At 36.8% G+C, this 23,296-nt stretch overlaps 1 protein-coding gene across 1 annotated transcript in view; it reads right to left on the bottom strand.

The window, feature by feature from the left end:
• The window catches only part of SLIT3 (slit guidance ligand 3), a 561,750-nt gene that overhangs the window by 26,808 nt on the left and 511,646 nt on the right, over positions 1 to 23,296 (bottom strand). The window contains exons 30-31 of the mRNA XM_063292455.1: positions 18,098 to 18,235; positions 702 to 942 (exon numbers count right to left, since the gene is read on the bottom strand). Coding sequence (XP_063148525.1) covers positions 702 to 942; positions 18,098 to 18,235 — 379 coding nt within the window. The remainder of the gene's footprint in view (positions 1 to 701; positions 943 to 18,097; positions 18,236 to 23,296) is intronic.

The following is a 23,296-nucleotide window of genomic DNA, read 5'->3' as shown; positions in this document are numbered from 1 at the left end:
TATTATCATCCAAAATGCATTTTTATCACAATCCTTTTCTGAAATAAACTTAAAATGTGACCTATGTAAACTGTGCTCATAACTCATGTGACATATTTTACTATTTTATACATGCAGAACCAAAGAAAAATGCATAGAAAGGGCTTAAAAAAGCAAAATAAAATACTTTGTCTACTTTTTGTATGATGGGGAATTGTGTGAAGAGACAAATCATAGATCTCTTACATTAAGAGTTGCATACATTACACTGTAAAACAGAGCAGACTGATTTAATAAGCTGCTAAAAAGCTCAGGTATTGCAGGATATTTCTCAAATGGTTTTTTTTTTTTTTTCTTTTTTTCTCCAGCAAAGTGAAGTATGTAACTGTCTTTTGATCAAGGTCTGGTGTGTGGCTTTGAGTGGAATACCAGAGGCTGTACTTCCAACAGTGGAACAATAAATAACTTAATTTTATACAATTAATATGGTTATTTACAAAATATTGAATAATGTTACCTCTTGGTCACATTAAAAAGTACAGTTTGGGACAATTTGGGAACAAGACTTGGGGGACTGCATGAAATCCTGGGGCTTTATGTTGTGCATATCTTCTAACACAAACTTTTTGGGTTGCACACCAGTAGTGAATGTAATGGCTTTGCTTAAGCTCTTTGCAATAAACAGGTTGAGAAAAGTTTATAATATTATCTACATAACTTACTTGAAGTGAGATGTTCGTTTGAGGGCGGATTTTGGCTGGTGGAAGCTCAACGTAGGAATCCTTCCCAACAAAATTGACAGTAATGAGTTTCTCACACTTCTGGCCAGCAAAACCTGCCAGGCAACGACAGACTGGTTCCTGCTGCACGACAATACACTGTGCTCCATTTTGGCATTCATAATAATCACAAGGACTGGTCTGGAGGAGAACCATGGGTGGTGGATTTTCACAGAAGAGTCCACTTTAAAAATAGAAAATGGTCAATGTTAATTTGAAACTCAAAAGCATTAGGAAGGAGTTTAATGATACGTGGTTTATCTGGATCTGTTTCGCTGCTGTAGGTGTAACCGTATGTGGGAATGACCTTGGGACCTGGTGTGAAGAGAGGCTGCCTAGGGAATGGCCAGATAAGAGGGAGCATAGCCCACAGCTGCATAGTGGGCCGAGCAAGAGGGTCAGGAGGGACCCACCCTAAGGCACTGCACTGTAAAGGTGACAGTGGGAGACTTGTACTTTCAGACGTGCAAGATTCTGTTAATGTAGCCTTACAATAAAGTAGAATTAGCTCATCTGGTTATGTTTCCTGTCTGGTCTACTGGGAAGGCTGACATCAGGATGCTTAAAGGTGACAAATACTGGTTCAAACATTAACATTTCCAGTGTTCATATCAATGCTTTAAGTGATTCCAAGACCATGTACAGTATATATGGAACAGCTATATCAGAATAGATACCATCTGATTTTGAAGAAAATATTTCACATTGATGAAGAAATGTTCTAGGGAAAATTGTGTGGCTAACACATTCATTTTATATGAAAGCAATCATAAAAATCATAAAAATGTATAAGGAAATGTTACATATTAATAATTTCTTATAGACTTACAGCCCTCCAATTCTCCTGTTTTCCTTGCAGTAGAAAACATTCCAGTTACATGACTTGACCAAACCAGTAAGGATAAAAAATAGTCCTTTAAAATAATAGTTACATCAAAAGATGTATCTTGATTATTTGACTGTGAAACATTTAGTTAAGACAGAGCAGTCTCCTACTCCTTGTGCCTTCCAGATATATTGGGACTATAACTCTTTAGACCATCCAAACTGGCCATTACTCCCACTATATCTGGAGGGCACTGGTTTAGAGAAGGTTTGAATGAATGTGACCTTTATAAGAAAAAAAAAGGAAAAATTAAATTAATCTTTCAAAACTAAATTATGTATTTTAAAGTTTCTTTAAAAATAAGACAGTTGTGAAATAAAGTAAAATAAAATCCTATTTGAAATATTTTAAGTTTTCAGTGAAAAGCATACAGTTCTTTCTTAACAGTGTTTCTTAAACATGGGCTTTGCAGTTACCACTCTTGTAGTTTAAAAATGCAACTCATTTTTAATATGTTCTTTTTAATTTGTCTTTCCTGTATCCATATTTTGCTTTTACTCTGATCAAAAACTGAAACCAATGTCAAACATGAATTCAAGTCTTATTTTTTCAGTGACATCTGCACTTGTGTGTGCGTTTTTTTAGGGGAGTACCAAACTAGATTTGCCATATACTTTGTGCTGATGATGTTGATATTTAAGAATAAATGGCTAGAGCAGGAGGTCTGAGTTAGTTCAGAAATGTTGCATGAGGTGAGAGGCCCTTAAGTAGTTGGTGTTGCCATCATTCCAAAGGGATTCCCTACATTATATTTGCAAGAGAAGAAAGTTCTAATTTTAACCTTCAAGAAAAGGAATAACATATGTATGCATCCACTGGGTTTGTGTGTGTGTTGGAAGAATTCCAGTGGGGACTACAGAGAGGTCATAGACTTTAAGCCCTTTCCATCTACATCACCTTCCTGATCTGTCTTGTCTCCTTCATCTGTATTTTTAAAAAATCAACAATTCAGTGGCAGCAGCAAACTATGTTTTAATGTCTCTAGCCCCACTGCTGAATTAAGGTGCCATTTGTCCATTATCGAGTTGGCAGAAAAGTACAACAGTATAAAACTTACTGCAACCATGGCTTTTCCCTCTCCTGCCTCAATGTCCTTTGTTCCAAGTCACCATCAAAGAGCGCTTCTTAATTATTCAAAGGACTCAAACCAACTGATTGAGTCCTTTGGCTTTGTTTTCTTTATCTTTAGCATGTCATCAGCTGGCAGGGAAACCATCCATCTATCATGGCATCAGAGCAGGAATGGATGGATCTACTTGAGCTACTTTTCCCACCATCTCTAGGTTTCTTCTTGTACTTGTACCTCTCCTTCAATGCCAAGGAGTCTAGCACTATTAAACACATCTGGTAGACCACTAGCACAGCACTGCTGTATCCAGCACTTTAGGGACACAGCAACAGAATAGGGCTGTCATGGCCAGCTCATATTCAGAGGATTCTTACACTGAGGAGCCTACTCTGGATGTACTAGACGAGTGTCAGCCTCAGGAACCAGTACACAATTTAGCACCTGAGGCTCACTTCACCAGCAATCATCAAGATTGCTCAGGATCCAAGGCAACTGCCCAGCCTTGGGCATGCCATGCTGTGCACCAGGCAGAACAAAGGGGCTTCATGTGCCATCTTACCAGGAAGGGCTTTCACCTGGTGGAGGCTCTACTTATGAGCTGCCATTAGTTGACAAGTTACAAGCTGACAATTGTTCCATCTGGATTCCATGAGCTCAAGCCTTGAACCTCTTGCATCTGGAATTCTGTTTCTCTGCACCCAGACTGGCCGATGGTCTACCCACAACACCTAGACCTTTGGACTGTGATCTGACAGTGCTTTCAGTTGCTGCTTTTGACTCTTGCTGCTTTGAACTTGTTTGCAGGTAAGTTCTTGTGCAGTAACATTGAGGCTTTGCTGAGTTGTGTATATGTTTGCACATATGCTGTGCCTACTGCTGCCTGTACTTGCTTTACAAGAAATAAAGTTGTAGCAACCTCACTTCTGTTTGTGTGTGCATGTAATTGGCCTGGAACAGGACAGGGCAAGACCAAGAACCAGGGAGGAAAATTCTTTTGTGGTAACTTGGGGACTGCTGAGATGTGACATTCTTCTTTTGTGGCAGAACTAGCTTTTACATCTCATCATGTGCCAAATAACTTTGGTGCTGCTGTTTATCGCTAATATTGACATAGGTTTTGCAGTTTTTGCTCCTTCATGGAACTGAGCAACATAACAAGCAATTACTACAGTATATGGCACATTGCCTTCAAACTCTGGATTCTTTAACTAATGGATCCATTATAAAAGAATGAGTCAGAGATTTGGCCTGCACATGATACTAAGCCACAGTTTGTTTCACCACAGTTCAATAAAGCAAAATTGGATGGATTCACACAATATACTAAGTCACAATACAAGGCTCTCCACATTTTGAACTAGTGGTCGCAACTGATAACACATTACGGTTGTTCTTGTAAAATGTCTGCCATGGGGTATACAGTTAAAAAGCACCATTTTCAGAAACTTACTTGTCACCCCACTTTAACTGTCCCTGCTTCATGATACTCCCTCTGATGCTTGTTTACCATTGTTCTTTTCCTGGTCAGATGGGCATAATTCTAAACAGCACTGGATTGAAACCATCCATCATTAAAAATATTTTGACAAAAATTATTGTCAACCCTTTTAGTTCGGTGAGAATCCTTGGAAATAAAGAAGCTGGCACACCGCTTTGAAGCATTCCAGCTTCCTGTTTGTAAAATGTATATAAATCCAGGTCTGGCAGGAAACTTAGAGGGAACTAAGGGGAATCTCTGTAGGCAAAGTGATGTGTCCTGGGTGCTATACTTAGAATGCGGATCATCAACCATTATTCACAAAGTAAAATGGCTGAGGTCATCCAATATACTAAGTGAAAAAAACAAAAACAAAAAAGATCAAATCATGGCTTAGTGCAGTGTGTCACTCTAAGAAGAATGTGATGATGTGCTTCTAGAGGAGACTTTGGGATAATATTGACACTGTTTCATTCTCCTCTGCCTTAATGCTATCACTTCTTTGAATTGCTTTCCCAGGCAGTTTTTCAGGCACTGATAGGCCAGTGGTGGACACTTCAATAAAAAATGCACTATTGCCAGATGAAATATGTGCAAAGAATGTGATCTTTTACAAAGAGGTTACTTGACTGTTCTTACGGTAAAATAATATTCTGAGCTGCTATGCTCATCCAAATTTCAAATCCTCCAACTGGAGCACATTAAAGAGGCAGTGATAAAATTGAGAAGAGAGAATGTTTTTCTCCCCTCCTTTTGTGGAGAAATCTATCAGTACACATGGTCTTTATTCCTAAATTCCTTTTTACAAAAACTTTCCAAGACTAGCCAGTAATGAGCATATCTTTAAGATATTCTGATCATTTAAAGCCATTACAACTTGGGAGTGATTTATGCAGTGAAAGTCACACCATTTCACTTGAAAGATATAAAGCATATGCGTTTGCCTGTGATTCTGTTATTTGTTGTAGCAAAGTCCCTTTTAACAAATTTGAAGCAATATATGTGAATTTCCGTTAAAAATAGAAAATATTTATGAAGATAATTCAGACAACCACTTTAAATTAACATAAAATCAGGAGGAAGCCTCTTAATATTCTGTGGAGTTTTTCCCCAGAACACTAATACATTAATACATTAGAAATTCCTAATGACAGAATACAGGAACACAGCCTAAATTATCTAGTCTAGGGTTACTCAGATTTGGAAGAAACAATTATCTGCTGCCAGTGTGCCATATAAAAGAAAATAAAACAGATGCATAGATACCAGCTTAAAGAGAGACATTTTATTGCAAAAAGAAAATATAAACCAACTACCGGCAACTGGGAAAAAGCAGTGGAGTATTCTATTCATGAGGCAACAGTGTCATGGATAATTATGGCCAGATCTAAGTAGCAAAGATTTTATCAGCCTATTATCTTTAATAGTGTCTCCATACAATATTGTGAAACTGCACCATTGCTAATGCCAAAATGCAAAAATAGTCAGAACTACCAACCCTCAAGAGCTGAAGGGCTTTGGTCTGAGACCATACTTTAAACCGCTCAGAGTCCCCTGAAGGGAGGAGATGGGTGGGGACAAATTGGATGGATAAATACATACATACATACATACATACATACATACATACTTTCATTGGATCCATTGCAAAAACAAATCAAATAAATAAAGGACTCCATACATTCTGTATCAAAATCCAGTCCTTTTAACAGTACACTGTTAACCATTTTTGGTTAGAGACAAGCTGGAATAAATCCCAAGATTCCCAATACCCAATTCTAGTATGTTTAATGCTTGATCTACCATTATCTTCAAAGCCTGTGTAAAATCAAAATTCAAAACTGTTTTTCAACACTTCTTACCCTAGATAGCAACTCAGCTATCTACTCTTCTTTTATAAAACACATTTTAACACTTTTTGAAATGTACTAGCAACATTTTTTCATCTATATCATGTTAGTTTGCCTGCACTGCATAGACGTGCTCCATCTGTCTACAGAAAAGCTGCTTGAGATAGTTTGCTGCACGGAGTTCCAACATAAAGTGCAACTAATGCTAATTGGGGCCTATTCTTGCCCAGGTTTTGGATAGTCTGTTTTTCAAAGCTTTGTTTACTGCCAGCTTTTCAATCCTGTCAGATTCCCTGAGTGGATACAACTAACAGTTTTCAATAGCAGAATTCCAATTGCATGTAGAAAGATAACAGGGCATCAAGAGTTTGCATTCACCCTACTGATCTAGCATTAGCTGCACAAAGGCAATCTATAAAAAACATTCTGAAAGCGAAGGCAATCTGACTATTGATTCCAAAGCTTAATACCAATAGTGAAAATGATTTTTTAGCAGTGACCTAGCAGGTAATGCAACCTTCTCCAATGTGCTGACTTCTGAATATCTGGGACTTCAATTCCCCCAATTTTGGGAAATCATCAAGTTGGGAAAAGCTGAGACAGTGAAATGCTAGAAAAATTTTCTTCTCCATTTTTGATGTGGGTGGCTATGTAGCTTGTTATATTTGCTGGACTTTGTGCTGGGGAACATGGACCAAGCACATAGTTTCTTGTTAGCTAACAGTTCTTTGCATCAGGAGTATTCTTGCAGGAAGCAGCAGCATGAAGCCATTAGTGGACAGCTAGGACCTCTGAATGGAACAAAGCTTAACACAGTGAAGGAGCCGCACCCAGAAAAAGAATATTATCTAAAATAGCTTAATGAGCACATTAGAGAGAAATACAGGTTATTGATCTTACACACTTAGCCCTCCCAAGCATAAAGAATTACACACTTAGACAAAGAAGTTTCAAAAAGTAAGTAAAAAGAGTCTTACTGATTTATTGGGTGCAGTTATATCCATCTCAGTAGAAAAATTATGTTTTGTTCTTTTTTTCTGTTCCCTAAACTTAATTTACCCTCAGCCCTCATTTCTGCTGAAGGCTGCATGGAGTAAAGCAGAAAAATCCTTCCCTAGGCCCATGCATGTGGCCAAGATGGAGGTAGCTGAAAAAGCATGCTGCCTCCTCAGACAGTGGAAGGAGGAAGAAGAAGTGGGAGGGACAACAAACAGCTTCCTTAAGAAGCATGGAGAATTGCAATCCTACAGCGGACTCATTCACATGCTAATGAGGCATGCTGATTTGCTGAGATCTCCAACACAGCAAAGGTTAGGTTGAAGCAATCTATTCTATTTTATTTTGTTTTTAATATACTATTAAAATCCTTGACATTAAATCTTATTACATATTGTATCTTGTATTTTTTACCTAGAAAACCTCATGGACAGAAAATATAAAGTGGCTGATGACATAGTGGCAGATGATGGGCCCCTCAGGTTGGATGCCACTCAACATGCTACTGAGGAAGAGCTGAGGATCTTTCAGAGTACTAATGGTGTTTATAACATGGCTAGATTAAAGCCTTTGGTATGTGTAGTAGTTGATGTTACCATACAAGAAAAGAAAACTCAAAGCTGCAAAGCCAGAATTGCAGTGGGAACATTGACCATAAGAAGCACGAACATGGGAAAGCTCAACATGGTGAAAGATGGAATGAAATGACTACAAATTTACATCTTAGGCATCAGTGAATTGAGATGGACTGGGATTGGCTACTTTCAGTCAGAAGATCACAATGTTTATTATTCAGGACATGAAAAACAAAAAAGGAACAGTACTGATTTTATAGTTAGGAAGGGAATAGTAAGAATAGTACTTGGCTACAATGCAATCAATGAGTGAATAATATCAATTAGACTTCGCAGACAACCCTTTAATATGACAATCATCCAAGTTTATGCTCCAACCATTGATGCAGAAGAGAAGAGGTTGGTGACAAATGAAGTGGGAGAACAACTTATCAATTTCTAGCACTCCAATGATTTCTTCATAGCTAACACCATCTTCAAGCAACCAAACAGATGCCTGTATGCATGGACATTACTAGATGGAGTACATAGAAATCAAATTTACTATATTATTGCTTAAAGGAGGTGGAATTGCTCAGTTATGGCATCCAAGACATAGCCAGGTGTCGGCGGTAGAAAAGATCACGAACTGCTCATGTGCAAGTTCCATGTTAAGCTAATGAAGAAGAAGAAAGCCAGCCAGTTTCTATGATATGATCTTGAGCATATACCCACCAGTTTCAAGGAGAACATCGGGAATCGCTTTGATATCCTAAACCTCATCAACAGAGAATTAAAGGAACTGTGGAATGAACTTGAAGAAGTTGTGAAGGATGAATGTGAAAAGAGACTGTCAAAGATCAACAAAAGAAGAAAGCAAACTGGATGCCAGAATAAACTGTGAAAATTGCCAAGAATTAAACAGAAGCCAAACCCAAGAAATATAAAAATCTCAGGAAGGAATTTAATAAAGAGTTTCAGACAGCTGTTAGAAGAGACAAGAAGCCATATTACAACAACATCTGTAAAGACATTGAAGATGGAAACAGACATGGAAAAACAAGGGAAGTCTTTCAAAAGATCTCTGAACTCAGGAAGTTCCAATCTTGAATTGGTGTGCTAAAGGATGCCAATGGACAGATTCAAAGGTGACTGATTCAAAGTAGATCAAATAAAGATGGAAGGGATATACTGAAATACTGTTTTGAAGAGATGCCAACATCCAAGATATCTTTAGAAGATATTCCCAACTTACAATAACTTATAGTACTAGAAATTGAACTTAGATCAATGTTCCAGTCATTATTAAATTGGAAGGCAACAAGGACTGAAATAAGGCAAGCAACAGAAGAAGAGTTAGTAAGGGAAAAAGAAAAGAAAAAGAAAAGAAAAGAAAAAAAGCGGACTTAACAGAGTGTGCAAACTATTGTATTATATCCTTAATTTCACAAACTAGCAAAATAATGCTCAGGATCATCCAGACTAATGCCCTACATGGAATAGAATTGCCAGATGTTCAAGCTGGTTTTAGAAAAGGCCAAGGAACACAAGACACTATCACTGATGCACAATTGAGAAAGCCAAATAATACCAAAATGAAGCCATATATGCTTCACTAATTATAGAAAGGCTTTTGCTTGTATTGATCATGTCAAGCTATGGAACGTGCTTAGAAATATGGGAATCCCAGAACATCTCATTGTTCACATGAGAAACCTATATACAGGTCAGGAAGCCACAGTACAGACAGAACATGGAGAAACAGACTGGCTCCAGTTTGGCAAAGGAGTGAGGCAATGGTGTATACTCTACCTTTATTTATTCAATCTACATGCTGAATACATATTAAGGAAAGCAGGATTGGAAGAAGATGAGCATGGTTTTAAAATAGGAACAAGAAATCTCAATAACCTGCACTGTGCTGACAACACTATTCTGACATCTGAAAACCTGCAAACTCTAGTAAAAAACTCTAGCAAACTCTAGTAAAAAAAAGTCAAGGAACACAGTGAAAAAATGGGACTAAAATTAAATATAAAGACCAAACTAATGGCAAGAGGTACAACAATCAGCCTTAGAATTAACAATGAAGATATCAAAGTGATAGATACCTTCTGCCTTTTGGGATCATCCATTAACAGTAAAGGAACAAGCAGTCAAGAGATATGCTACAGTGGGGTCCTTGGTGCTCTCTGAGCTTGGTTGTTTTCTTGCAGATATTTCAATGCCCAACTAGGCAACATCTTGTCTACTCTCCTCTGCTCTACCAACACTTGGTACAGCAGCCATGAAGGCCTTGGAAAAGATGTTCAGATACCGGGATGTATCTATACCTACAAAAGTCGTAATAGTACAAGTCACAGTATTCCCTGTGACACTCTATGAAAGTGAAAGTTGGACTTTGAAGAAACAAGATAGGAAGAATATTGATACTTCTGAAGTATGGTGTTGTAGAAGACTCCTGAGAATATCATGGATAGCAAAGAAAACAAACAAATGGATCCTCAAACAAATCAATCCAGAATTTTCACCTGAGCCACAAATGCATCCCTTGCTAGCTATGAGCTGTGACTTAGCGGCATCTAGAAAACTATATGTTGCATATTTTTGCATATAGCATTTTTGCATATAGAAAAATATAATTATCAGAATAACTTTGAACACTTTTTTTTCTCTTGCTGCAATCCTCAGAAGAAGGAGGGGGGCGGAAATTATATCTAATGTTCCTTCTAATTTGGAGAATCCTCAGTATGGAAATTTAATGGCCTTAAAGAAGAGAGAAGATTAGGAATTAGGAGATAGGTTTATAGAATTGTCATGCAAAAAAATTACTATATTTTCACTTAAATCACATTTTAGTAGACCTCAGTTTATGCTCCACAGAGCAGTATTCATTCATTTGTTATCAATAGCTACTGTGCAGACAACTTAAGGATAACTTATTTTATTAGTCTAGACACTTTTTCAAATAATTATTATCTTTGTTCTCTCTCTTCCAAACATTTATTCTATGTGTTTGTGTGCATGTGAGTGTGTGTGTGTAATGAACTCTCTCTGAAATTCAGGAACCCTTGGGAACCATAACTTTTTCTTTAGCAATCATAAAGAAAATTATCCTACTTTGGACACATTATGCACAGACTAGCTCTCTGGAAAAGGCTCTAATGCTGGGAAAGGTAGAAAGAAAGAGAAGAGCAATGTGGATGGACTCAGTTACAATAGTGATAGTGATGGGTGCACCATTGGAAGACCTGAAAGACCAGGTTAGGGACAAATTGTCATGGAGCAAATCTATCTGTGTGATCACTAAGAGTTGACACATAATCAGTCAACTCCACATGATGATGATGATATTGTATCTCACCCAATGTGAAGGCTAGCTTTACAGATGTAGTTGTTCATTTACAAACATTACAAAAAATTGTTAGAGGCACTTTTTGAACTTTGGACAAGAGGGATTTCAATCTGATATCTGTTGCCAGCTTGACTGGAATGCTTATAGCTGCAGGTTTGAGTTATACAGTGTGGAATGTTCTTTTGTTTACTTAAATGATTGCTGCTGAGATTCCTTGTTTGCTGTTCAATATCACAATGGGGAAATTTTGAAATAGCTACACAAGAAAGAAATAAAACAAAATATCATAAGTGTTCGGCATTTAGAATGTATGTTTTTTTGCCAGTGACATTATCACCAAAAAAGTGGATTGCTAAAGAAAAAGTCATGGTTCCCAAGGGTTCCTGAATTTCAGAGAGAGTTCATTACACACACACACTCACATGCACACAAACACATAGAATAAATGTTTGGAAGAGAGAGAACAGAGATAATAATTATTTGAAAAAGTGTCTAGACTAATAAAATAAGTTATCCCTAAGTTGTCTGCACAGTAGCTATCGATAACAAATGAATGAATACTGCTCTGTGGAGCATAAACTGAGGTCTACTAAAATGTGATTTAAGTGAAAATATAGTAGTTTTTTTGCATGACAATTCTATAAACCTATCTCCTAATTCCTAATCTTCTCTCTTCTTTAAGGCCATTAAATTTCCATACTGAGGATCCTCCAAATTAGAAGGAACATTAGATATAATTTTATCCCCCCCTCCTTCTTCTGAGGTTGCAGCAAGAGAAAAAAAAGTGTTCAAAGTTATTCTGATAATTATATTTTTCTAACTGATGCTATATGCAAAAATATGCAACATATAGTTTTCTAGATGCTGCTAAGTCACAGCTCATAGCTAGCAAGGGATGCTTGACAGTTCAGCACATCTGGAAGTATGTTTTAGGGAGCCACGGATATGACCTTGGAGATACTATGAAGAAACTGCTAAGACGACAACAAATGCATTAGCATGCTTTGAGCCCAGGGCAAAGGGAAAGTGTTAGAAAGAGACTCCGACTAGATTCCCCCTGACTACCTGGGGTATAAGAGGGAGGGAAGGGAAAATGTGGTCAGAGTTGCATGATTCTGCTACTGGAGCCTTTTTTTAAAAATCAAGTATAGCTCTAGTCTTGTAGAATCTGTTTCCTGATCTGGACAACCTTGTAGGGCTGACAGATGTATATTGGGAAATGTACTTACATCTCTGCTATATGACTTGGGCAGGAGAGGGGGTAAAATCAGGTTAAACATGATGAATTTAATGTCAAGCTTAGTTTGGTCCACGGTTTTAGCAGGACCCATGATAGACCTATAAGCATAAGCCTAACCCCTATGACAGAATGTGTGTCATAATGTTACCACACAAGGTCTGACTTTTTAGACTTAGTCACAAGACTCATGCAAGTATATAATGGCAACAATACACTAGCCCCCTGTCCCTGTGGATGCCTATATCTATAAGTGTTGCTGAGGTTAGAAGCAATGAAGGTTTTAAGGCCACAGTTCCTTTCCCTTAAAGTGGTGCAAATAAGTACAGTATTCTGGCTTGAATCTGAAGCAGCTTGTTGAACACACAAAAGATTCACTGTCATCAATTTAGACTTAATTGTTACACATGACCAATAGGCAAGAGGCTGTCTTACAGGAAGTCCTCACTTAACAACCACAATTGGGACCCAGGAGTGAAGCAGTCATTAAGCAAATCTAACCCAATTTTACAACCTTTTTTGTGGCAGTCGTTAAGCCAATCACTGAGGGCGTTAAGCAAACCATGTGGTTGTTAAGCAAATCACATAGTTCCCCATCGATTTTGCTTGCCAGAAGCTGACTGGGAAGGTAAAAAATGGTGCTCACGTGACCACGGGATGCTGTGACAGTCATAAATGTGAACCGGTCGCCAAGCACCCAAATTATGATCACATGACCATGGGGACATGGCGATGGTTGTAAGTGTGAGGACCAATCGCAAGTTGGTTTTTCTAGTACTGTTCTAAGTCCAAACTGTCACTAAATGAATGGTTGTTAAGCGAGGACTACCTGTATTACTCATTGCCCCCCAAACTCTATTTTTTTAAAGTAGAAGTGTTAGCATCAATGTAGTCTACACTTGTTTATATCGCACTACTTTTTCACTCTCAAACAGACTGACCTCTGTAGTATATAAAAAAATATGGAAACATCATTAGGGACATTAAAAACATCGAGAATTAAAAACGGATGAATGCTGTAACATGTGAGCAAACTAGGCCTGGCTATTTCTTACTAGAAATATAGTATAGAAATAGCCCAGCACTGATTACTCTGTAGTTCTTTAGACTTTAGCTAAACTTACTATCACTGATTTCAAATTATAAATCATCTCAGTTCCCATTCCCATGACAACCAATCCCTCTCTTTCACTGACATTAATATTTTCAAGTAGTGCCCAAGGTACATATCATCATACCCTTTTACAAATGAGTTATAATTGATTTTATACGTACAGATGCCGTAGAACTCAACTCTGTGCTACAAGAGGAGATGATCTGCCAGTAGAACATAGAAGAGCAACTTTATGAAAAGCATAATAAGTAGAAGCATTTTATTAGTAGGATTTTAATGTTTGGTTTAAACATCTATGCCTAAAGAGTAATTAATTAATATATCACTTTCCCAAGAAACTGCATAACCAAGTTTATCCTATGGTATCCTCAACGTAGCTTTTCGCTGAGCTAAATGAAGCTGAAAAACTGCAATTTGTCTAAGGCACCTAGTGACCAGATCACTGACCAGTTATATGAATTTAGGTCTTTCCCCATGAATGCCTTCACATGTTAACTTATGTTCTTATGAGAGTTTCCATTTAAATATTTATTTATTTATTGCAATGGCAGAAACATTATGGGTGAATTTGGAGTCAGAGAAGAGTGTACAAATAGGAAGCAGGCAATTTCAAACCTTACTGCATACAAAATAATAAGTGTGCAGGCTGGGGAGCATATAAATATTCAAGCTATTAAGCACTGTTTTTTTACAATACTATATTTGTGTTATATATCACGTCTGTAGATTAAATCTAAACCAGATTGTTCTGTTGCTTTTGTTCTTGATGTATTTTGGGAGGATCATATTTATAAACGTTTACCATGCCAGAGTCCTGTCTTTTATATACTGTATATTATGCTCCCACTACAAGGAAACTTTATTCTTAAAACATCTGTTACTGTCAGATTATTTTTAAGAATGGCACATTTTCCAGCAACCAAACAACATGCCACCAACAAACAGGAATTTTTAAGAACTCTGGCAAGTCACACAAATATATCTATTTTTTTTTCTGCAATCAGTATAAAGTCAAGAGAAGATACAAGGAGAAAACGGAAGAGGCAGGACAGACAAAAAGTATAGTTCCTTTCTTACATTTTGTAATCATCAAACCTTTAAAATCAAGCCTTATATCACTATAAGGATCAATATTATCAAATTATCAATAATATCAAAATGCTAAATGCACTAATGCAGTGTTTCTCAACCTTGGCAACTTTTAGATGTGTGGACGTGCAGCATGATGGCTGGGGAATTCTGGGAGCTGAAGTCCACACGTCTTACAGTTGCCAAGGTTGAGAAACACTGCATTAATGTAACAGAAGTATGTCATAAGAAGAAATGAACAGAAAAGAAGAAAAAAAAAATTGAGATCCCAAATGCTTCTATACTTTTTCAGAATCTTTTTTATTTCCCAGATGCTATTGCACTCTTGCTGTGTGAGCCTGTCCTGAGTGCTGAAAATACTTACCTGGAAAAAAAAGCAAGAACTAGCTCCTGAGGCAGTGATTAATGAATCCATTTGGCTGAATAGCTTATCTTTGACATTCAGTGAGCTTTCCCACATAGTGGGTCGATTGGCAGCTGTCAGAGTTAAACTTCAGAGTGTTAAGTAGCACCACAGACATCATATATATCAAAAGCAAAACATCATTATGACAACCAGAATCTCATCCAGGAATACTGAGGCAAAATTTCTCATATTCCTTATAAATTCAGTTTAAAGGGTGGAAATCCTTTAAAGGTAGTTAGCAAGTGAGGCACAATGACTGTTTGGAAATAACAATACATATTTGACTGGTGGCAAAGACCAAGGAACTGGTGAGCAGACCAGTTCTTTGGAATCTCTCCGGATTTTAAAGGACACTAAGTTTGCAAGCCTCACTTTCTAATCACTTCTGGAAACTGCCTATTAATTATTCTAAAGCTATTAGAGACCTTTGGAATGACAGGTTTGAAAAGTCTTCATTGGGTAAGTTTATCTTCAACTCCAAACAAAAGAAAAATTAATTACAAGCTTAAGAACTTAAAGAATATGAAATAAACACCAAAAAGCTAAATAAGATGTCGATCTAAGAAAGTTATAAATGGATTAAGAGTCAAGAACAATTTGGAATGTTGACTCTTACTATAAGATTTTAGGATTAACTATAAAAAATAAACAGCTTCTTGTGGGAAACAGACTTATTTTGATTATCCTGGCAATTGCAAGTCATAACAAAAGATACAGTAAGTGAAGATTTTAGAAAATGGACACTAGAGGAGACAAAATATTTTAAGCAGAAGGAAGAAAAAAAAAGCAAGTCTGATGTCAATTAATACTGGGACTTACAGAATGAAACAATGTTATAACATCAGAAATATTAAAGGAGATCTTTGAAGAATGGAGCCAGAAGTCAGTAACTACAATATCAACACTGTCAGTAATGATGTCTACTTCTATGGATAGACTATGTCTAAAATATGTTAATGAAGGAATGACAGATGTGAAGTAAATTTTATCTGATAAGATAGAGAAAATACAGAATGTGGAACTACAAATGGCCAAGAGAATGATTTGGAAAAGGATGCTTTGTTGGATACACAATAGAAACTGGCTGAAATTTTAAAAATTGAAAGGGAAATACAAATGATAAACCAAGAGAATAACCTGGAAAATGTTTTCCTATTGGATCTACAAGAGAAGCTTGTTAAAGCCTTGACAAAATCTGTATGATGGGATAAAGAAGAATTGAAATCAAATCCTATGATAATATTTGACTGAATTAAAGACTAAAACAGTGAGAAGTAAAAGGGAGGAATATAAAGTTGGTTTATTTGATCAAGGTTAAAATAAGACTTTTTGTTGTTGTTGTTGTTGCAATGTTCTGGCAACCCTTTATGGACCTTTTGTTGACACGAGGATTGAAAAGTGGATGATTTATGGAACTTTTTATAGTTAAGGGATGGGATATGGGATGAAGAGATACCTTATAAGGGATGAAGCGTTACTAAATTTGTTTATAGTTGTTCTGATAAAGGTTGGAAGTCACTTCTTTATATGTTTTTTTTTCTTTTTCTTTATGATATTCTTTCTTTTCTTTTTCTTTTTTCCTGAACTTTTTCTTCTTTCTTTCCATTCTCTTCTCTTTTTCTAAGTTTAGTTTGTATTAGTTTTTTACTATTGTAATTAAAAATCTTAATAAAATTATATTTTGAAAAATGTTTTACTATATAACACACAAAGTGCCAGGGCAGGTAGGAGGTTGGTGTGTTTGAAGCATGAAGGAAGGCTAAGAAGAAATGAAAGATCATGGCTTAATAAATTCCTTAACATTACAAAAAAATATCTCGCTGCATATTACATATGAATGGGAACAGTGATGGAATCAGTACATGTACATCTGGCATTTGAAAAACAAAACTGGGGAAGCTGAGTAGAAAGTAACCATCTGTTTGCAGATTTTCCTGAGGGGTAATCATAGTAATGCAACAACAATATGAACAAAACATCTTGTGGCATTTAAAAAATTAAGTAACACAGGATTTGCTTCCTTGCAACTATTTATATCTATACCTTTTAAACACATTTTCAGCATAATAAATCTATATTCAATGATTATCATGATACCTAAAACATCTGATGACTATCTTAATTTGAATCAAATATTTTCTGAATTTATTTATTTATTTATCAAATTTTGTCACCACCCATTTCCCCCAAAAGAGGGACTCTGGGTAGTTACATAGCAAAATGGCCAAATTTCAACAGCATGATTTGGCCTTGTATTTGTTTTCTGTGGGGTGATAAGTTATAGTAAGTGTGAGAGATCCCTGGGAAATGAACTGCTCCAATTTCCAACCTCACACCCCCAAGTCCCCCAGAAAACACACACACACACACACACACACACACACAAACATTTTAAACTTTTGACCTTGTCCCTTTTATCTCAGTGATGGCTTCCTACAGCCCTTCAACAGATCAGGAAGATCAGGATGGCCTCCAATCTTTTAGAAGCTGCCTACCTCTGATGGAGTACTATGGATGTAGGGAGCATCTTCAAAAACGAGAATGCAAGTCTGTCTCCCAGAGACAAAAGAAGGAAATGGGGGTAGAGGTACAGAATGGGAGAATATACAATTTCAGTAATATCTACCAATTCTTCACCATACTGATTGGTATGGTGTTCCTATATTGTATTATAGGAATTCAGTCACTGTCTTGACTTAAAACACTTACCTTAAATTGTAACTCTTATCAGACTACTGAATAACTCCATAATGAATAAAAAATGTGATTAAAAATCAAGATAGGAATGTTTAATACATAAGCATTAACTAGCTAATATCTTTAATATTAAAGACTATTGTCTCTCAAATGAGACCATCCAAGTTGTAATTTCAGTTTAAAGTCTTTAGCACATTGCTGCATGTATTTGTCAAATATAGCATATTATGTCTTTCAGAATGTGCAATATACCCTTGTGCTTTAAGGCTTCCACTTCTATGAATGACACCTTTCTCCTGGTATCCAAGTATATCAGAAGAGAGGCAGGCACAACTCGACCTATTTTACAACTATAAGTAATTAAGCCTGCCAACAATTAAGGTGCCTTCAACTGTTTAATCACTTCTTTTGTGCTTGCTTTACCAAAGGTCATTAAAGAATACATAAAAGAATATTCCTGCCAAAAATGACATCTCAGTCAATTGTGAAATATCAGACACTGTCAAAAGGGCTGCTGAATGATGAAAAGTATTCCCATCATCCTGAAGTAGCATGCTGTGGTTTCAGAGATCATAAATACTTCAGAGTAGATCAAGACATTATTCTTACCTAAATCCTTGAGGACAAATGCAGGTGTATCCATTTACGGCATCTACACACATTGCACCATGGCGACATTTGTGTCCCACACAGTCATCATCATCTGTTTCACAGAGCTTTCCACTGTAGCCTGGTAAGCATTCACACCTGCAACAAGACCATCAATGACTCTATTAACACAAAGCTGCACGCTAGATTCTTTCTCCAAAATTTGTTAATGACGTGTGTGTATATGAAACAGTCATACAACCCAAAACAAAATGGCACTCCAAGTCTAACAAATGAGAGATGAAGTGCATTAAGTAGTATTTTTTTCTTGTTCTTCCCAATAAGAGGAAAAATGCTTTCTAGTTGATTTCCACATATGCATAACTTTGAAAGGTGGTTGATAAAGCATAGTGGCTGGATCTTTATCTGACCCACTGAGAACTAGCTGGGAATCTTGTCCCTCTCCAATTTCTTCAGATCAGATCATTCTATGTGCAGAGACAGGGGCTGGAGTTTACAGAGTATCTGCAGTTTATTTTTACATGCTGCTTCCAAAGTTAAGAATAAGCATTTCCTTGAACTGAGTATGATTCTTGTGATTATATGGTACATCCATGCTAAGGTCTTGGAAAAAAATACCGAAACTGATTGCTACTGTCTCCTTCCCTCCTCCTTTTTACTTCCTGTCTAGCCTACAGCCTTGGGATTTCCTGCACCCCCCCCCTTTCGATTTTTTTTAAAAAACATAGCTCAGAAAAGTTTTAATGACAATTTACAGATTGATTAAAAATAGGATCATAAGGTAATATCCATATCACAATTGGATTACTGCAATGCACTCTGCATGGGGCTGACCTAGAACAGTATTTGTAAGCTTCAGCTAGTACAAAATGTGGCAGCACAGGCTACCGGTATGCTTCCAGGTATAATTCAAGGTGCTGGTGGCCATGTTTAAAGGCCTTCATGGCTTGGGGCTGGGTCCCTTACGGGACTGTTTCCCTCCGGTGGTGTCTACCCATCCTCTTAGATCTGGTAGGAGAGGCATGCTCCAGGTCCTGTTTGCAAGAGAGTGCCATCTGCTGGATCCAGGAAGAGGGTCTTTTCTGCCATGACACCTGCCCTTTGGGACATCATCCTCCCAAGATCAAACTTGCCCTGACCTTGCTGGCCTTTTGCAAGGCATTAAAAACTTGGTTCTGTCATGAAGCCTGATAGGGTGGGTGAGCCCATTTCTTGATTACATTAATTATGGGATGTTGTGATTGTTCTCAGCTGCTGTTTTATGTTATTTATATTTTTAATTATTGATTGTATTTTTAATTTGTTTTTATTTTAATTATTAGCTGCCCAGATGGGCGGCTATAAAAATATTAAATAAATAAATACAAAAATCAAAGACTAATACATGTGTGTGGTTGTGGTTGGTTTACTTTTCTACTAAATCACTGTCCATGTCAAAATTCTATTCTTTAAGAAAAATGGGACACTCAAGCAATATTACACTTCCAATTTAAGACTACTGTACAATTTGGGGGTTCTCCTGGACTTGCAGGTCCTACTAGATGAGCAAGCAACAGCCATGGCCAGGAGGCTGTCATCTTGTGCATCAGTTGCACCCTTTCCTCAACTGGGAGGCCCTTCAGATGGTCACTCACACCCTGATCACCTCACAATTGGATTAATGTGCTCTACATGGGGCTGCCCTTGAAGACCATCCAGAAGCTACAGTGGTACAAATGCAGTGGTCCGAACAGTAATGAGCACTTCTTGGTATGCCCCTGTATCACCACTGCTCCACAACCTGCATTCGCTGCCAGTAGACTTCTGGGTGCAATTCAAGGTACTGGTCATCACCTTTAAAGCTCTTAATGGTTTAGGGTCTGATTATCTGAGGGACTGCCTATCTCCAATTGTCTTTCCTGCCTGCTATGTTTGCACAGAGTGGGCATGCTGCTAGTCCCCTCTATTAAATGTTGCCATCTACTGGGACTGAGGAACAGTGCCTTCTCTGTTGCTGCCCCTGGCCTCTGGAACAGCACCCCCACTCTCCTAAGCTTCCAGAAAGCTCTTAAAACCTGGCTCTGTTTCCAGGCCTGTGGGGGCCCTGTGGTTTCTGTATGGTTTATCTTTTTGGTTGTTTTAGTCTGGGCTGTGTGGTTATGTGCGGTTATTTGTGTTTAACTGTTTTTATTTTTTCTGGATTTTGTAAGTTGCCCAGAGTCTAATAGAGAGAACAACTGTAACAAATTTATATTATTATTATTATTATTATTTTGGTGTAGTGGTTATGGCATCAGGTTAGAAACCAGGAAACCATGAGTTCTAGTCCTGCCTTAGGCACAGAGTCAGCTGGGTGACCTTGGGCCAGTCACTCTCTCTCAGCCCTAGGAAGGAGGCAGTGGCAAACCACTTCTGAAATCTTGCCAAGAAAACTGCAGGGACTGGTCCAGGCAGCCATCAGGAATCAAGACTGACTTGGAGGCACCAAACAAACAAACGAACATTAATCTGTTTTGAACAGACATCTTTCATTTTAATGAAATAGATTGACTTTCTCTTTCCCCCTCCTCTCTTTAAAAATTTAAAGCAAAGGTGTATTTTCAAAAAAGATCTTATCTATGACTGGACGGATAATTACTGAAGTTATACAATTAAGCTCAATATAACATTAGTGAAAGATACCAAGCCGAGAACAGTGAGTTGTTTCAAAAAGAAGTATAAATTTTTAAGCTTAACTTCCACTATACTATTATTTATAAATGTTAAAAAAAAAAGAAAAAGGAAAAAAAAACCCCAAAATATAATATAGGTAAATATTTAATTTCTGATTTTTTCCTTTCTTTGTACTCCAACTGATTTGCAGTACTTATTGGCATAAACTTTAGAAACCATACTCTAAGTGTTTGTATTTACCTTGCTGCATAATATATAATATATATGGAAGCCATTATTGCTTAAATTTAATTAAACTTCTGTTAAGTATATATACTGTTAGTTTCACCATTGCTGCAAGTTTAAATTCCCAGATATTGTTGAAACTATGAACTTTTTCCAGTATTGTGCAAAGTCTGTCCTCATGGATGTGAGCACATATCTTAAGAAATTATGGTGTTTTTATTAATATGAACTAGAATTATACTTAGTAAAAAATGTAGCTTCATTTTGAATTTGATCCCCCAAATTTTATGAATGTTGCTGTGTATGTCTTTCCAATATTTTTGGACTTTTTTTACATGTCCACCACAAACGTTAGAAGGTTCCTTATGTCTCGTGAGGAAAAAAAAAAAAGATAGACTTTCTGTGGTTTAAGAACGGAAGAAAGAAACAGTGAAAATGAACAATAATGAGATGAGATGATCCAGAGACATTTCTTAGAATAACTAGTTCTAAGGCTGTCAAGTATAGAACACAGTATAGTGTTATACAAGAACACGAAGTATTCAAGGCCCTTTGGACTCTCTTGAAAAGTGGATTGAATGAATCAAAAGCATAGATATCGGAAAAATGGTTTCTTATCACTAAAAGCAGTCTCCCAAATGGGGAAAACTTACAGATAAATGAACTTTAATAATTCCCTTGAGTTATGTTCTTGTGGAATAATTTTGTGGGGAGAAGATCACTTCTATTTTGTTAATACAATTGCCTTTAGATGGCAACAATTATAAAAAGAAACTATAATCTGTTTGTTAGACATTAAGATGTAAAAAATAATGGGATGACCCATTTTCCTACATATAGAATAACAGCTGATTTCTAGAATAGGAACTGGAGAAATTGAAATAACAGCAAACACTGGTTATTATAGTTTTACATTGCCATTCTTAAGTTAGTTGTAAACACTATTTTCAGTGGTTTATTACTCAACTATAAAAAATGTGTTCTTGGCTGAAACTTGGCATTCAAAGTCACAGCTAGAGCAAGCAGTTCTCTGTGGAAAACTGGGCAGTCTCTCAAAATCTTCAACATGTTTTGGAATGGCCTGAATGTATAAACCACATTTCAAACCTCCCTGGATGTTACTGTACAGCTGGAAAATAATGAACATACCATTCATATCAGAACAAAAGAAGTACAGCTCCTAGATTACTGTTTTACATATTTGGGAAAGGTGATTTCATATACTTTGGGCTGTAGTTGTTAACAGCTTACTTAATTCTAATTTTTAGCTGATTTACTTAGCATGAAAGACTAGAATAAAAAATGAGTGTGCAAGATGCACAGAACTGCATCAAAGTCAAGAGGTAGAGATAAGTAGCAGAGATTATCACTTAAGGTCACTTTATTGTGCAGCAGAGATACAAACTGATTACATTTCATGGACCTGAGTGCATTACATAAGTAGAAAAATATTTCTAGGACCAGTTCAAGCATTACCAAAATATGGATGGCTAGAAGTGTGTGTGCATGTGTGTGTGAATACAGCAGTAGTAATAGAAATTTTATTTAGTGTATACTCCTAATCAAGCACAGTACAAGTAAATCAAAACCTATAACTAATATCACAATAAAAGACTGTAATAATCAGTGCAAGGTATTTTCTAGTATAGTATGACAATATACACATTTCCTAATACTAGCACAAGCTTAGTATATAGTATCTATAGTAAATAATGGAAAGCTTTTTTCTGGCTTTATAAAAGTCTTGCTTTATAAAAGTCTTGCTTTATAAAGCAGACATTTTTAAAGGACATTTTTAAACTTCAAGAGATCAGACACCAGACATAATTCAAAAGGGAGTCCATTCCAGAGAGCAGGAACTATATGGGAAAAAGCTCTAAAATATGAAGAGGCCATTTTAACACAAAGAAAAACTAATTGACCTTGATTGTACAATTTAGCTGATCTCACCGGAACGTTAATTGTAATCTAGTTAGTCAAATAACCAAGAATTTAGATGGATAATGTTCCTGAAGACTCAGCCACTGTATGGAGTGGCAAAAAGCAGAGATTTATTATATCAGGAGAGATCTAGGGCTGCCCAAATTGCGCTACTGTAGATGTGAAGACATGGGTGGAGAGTGGAGTCAGGAAGATCTGCCAACAAACTATAAATCCAGGCAGGACATCACCAAGGCATGCACTAATTACTTAGCCCTTTCTGAAGTTTGATATGACAGATTCTCCAGATGTTTACTAAGTAAAAATTACAAGTTCTTGTGGTTTTATAAGGAAAGTCTTCACAGTAACTTTTTCATTAATAAATCTTCCAGATTACATACC

This window comes from Candoia aspera, chromosome 2 (genome assembly GCF_035149785.1).
Source record: "Candoia aspera isolate rCanAsp1 chromosome 2, rCanAsp1.hap2, whole genome shotgun sequence".
Classification (NCBI taxonomy): domain Eukaryota; kingdom Metazoa; phylum Chordata; class Lepidosauria; order Squamata; family Boidae; genus Candoia; species Candoia aspera.
The sequence above is the reverse complement of the archived record's forward strand: the minus strand, read 5'-3'. Positions and strand labels throughout refer to the sequence as shown.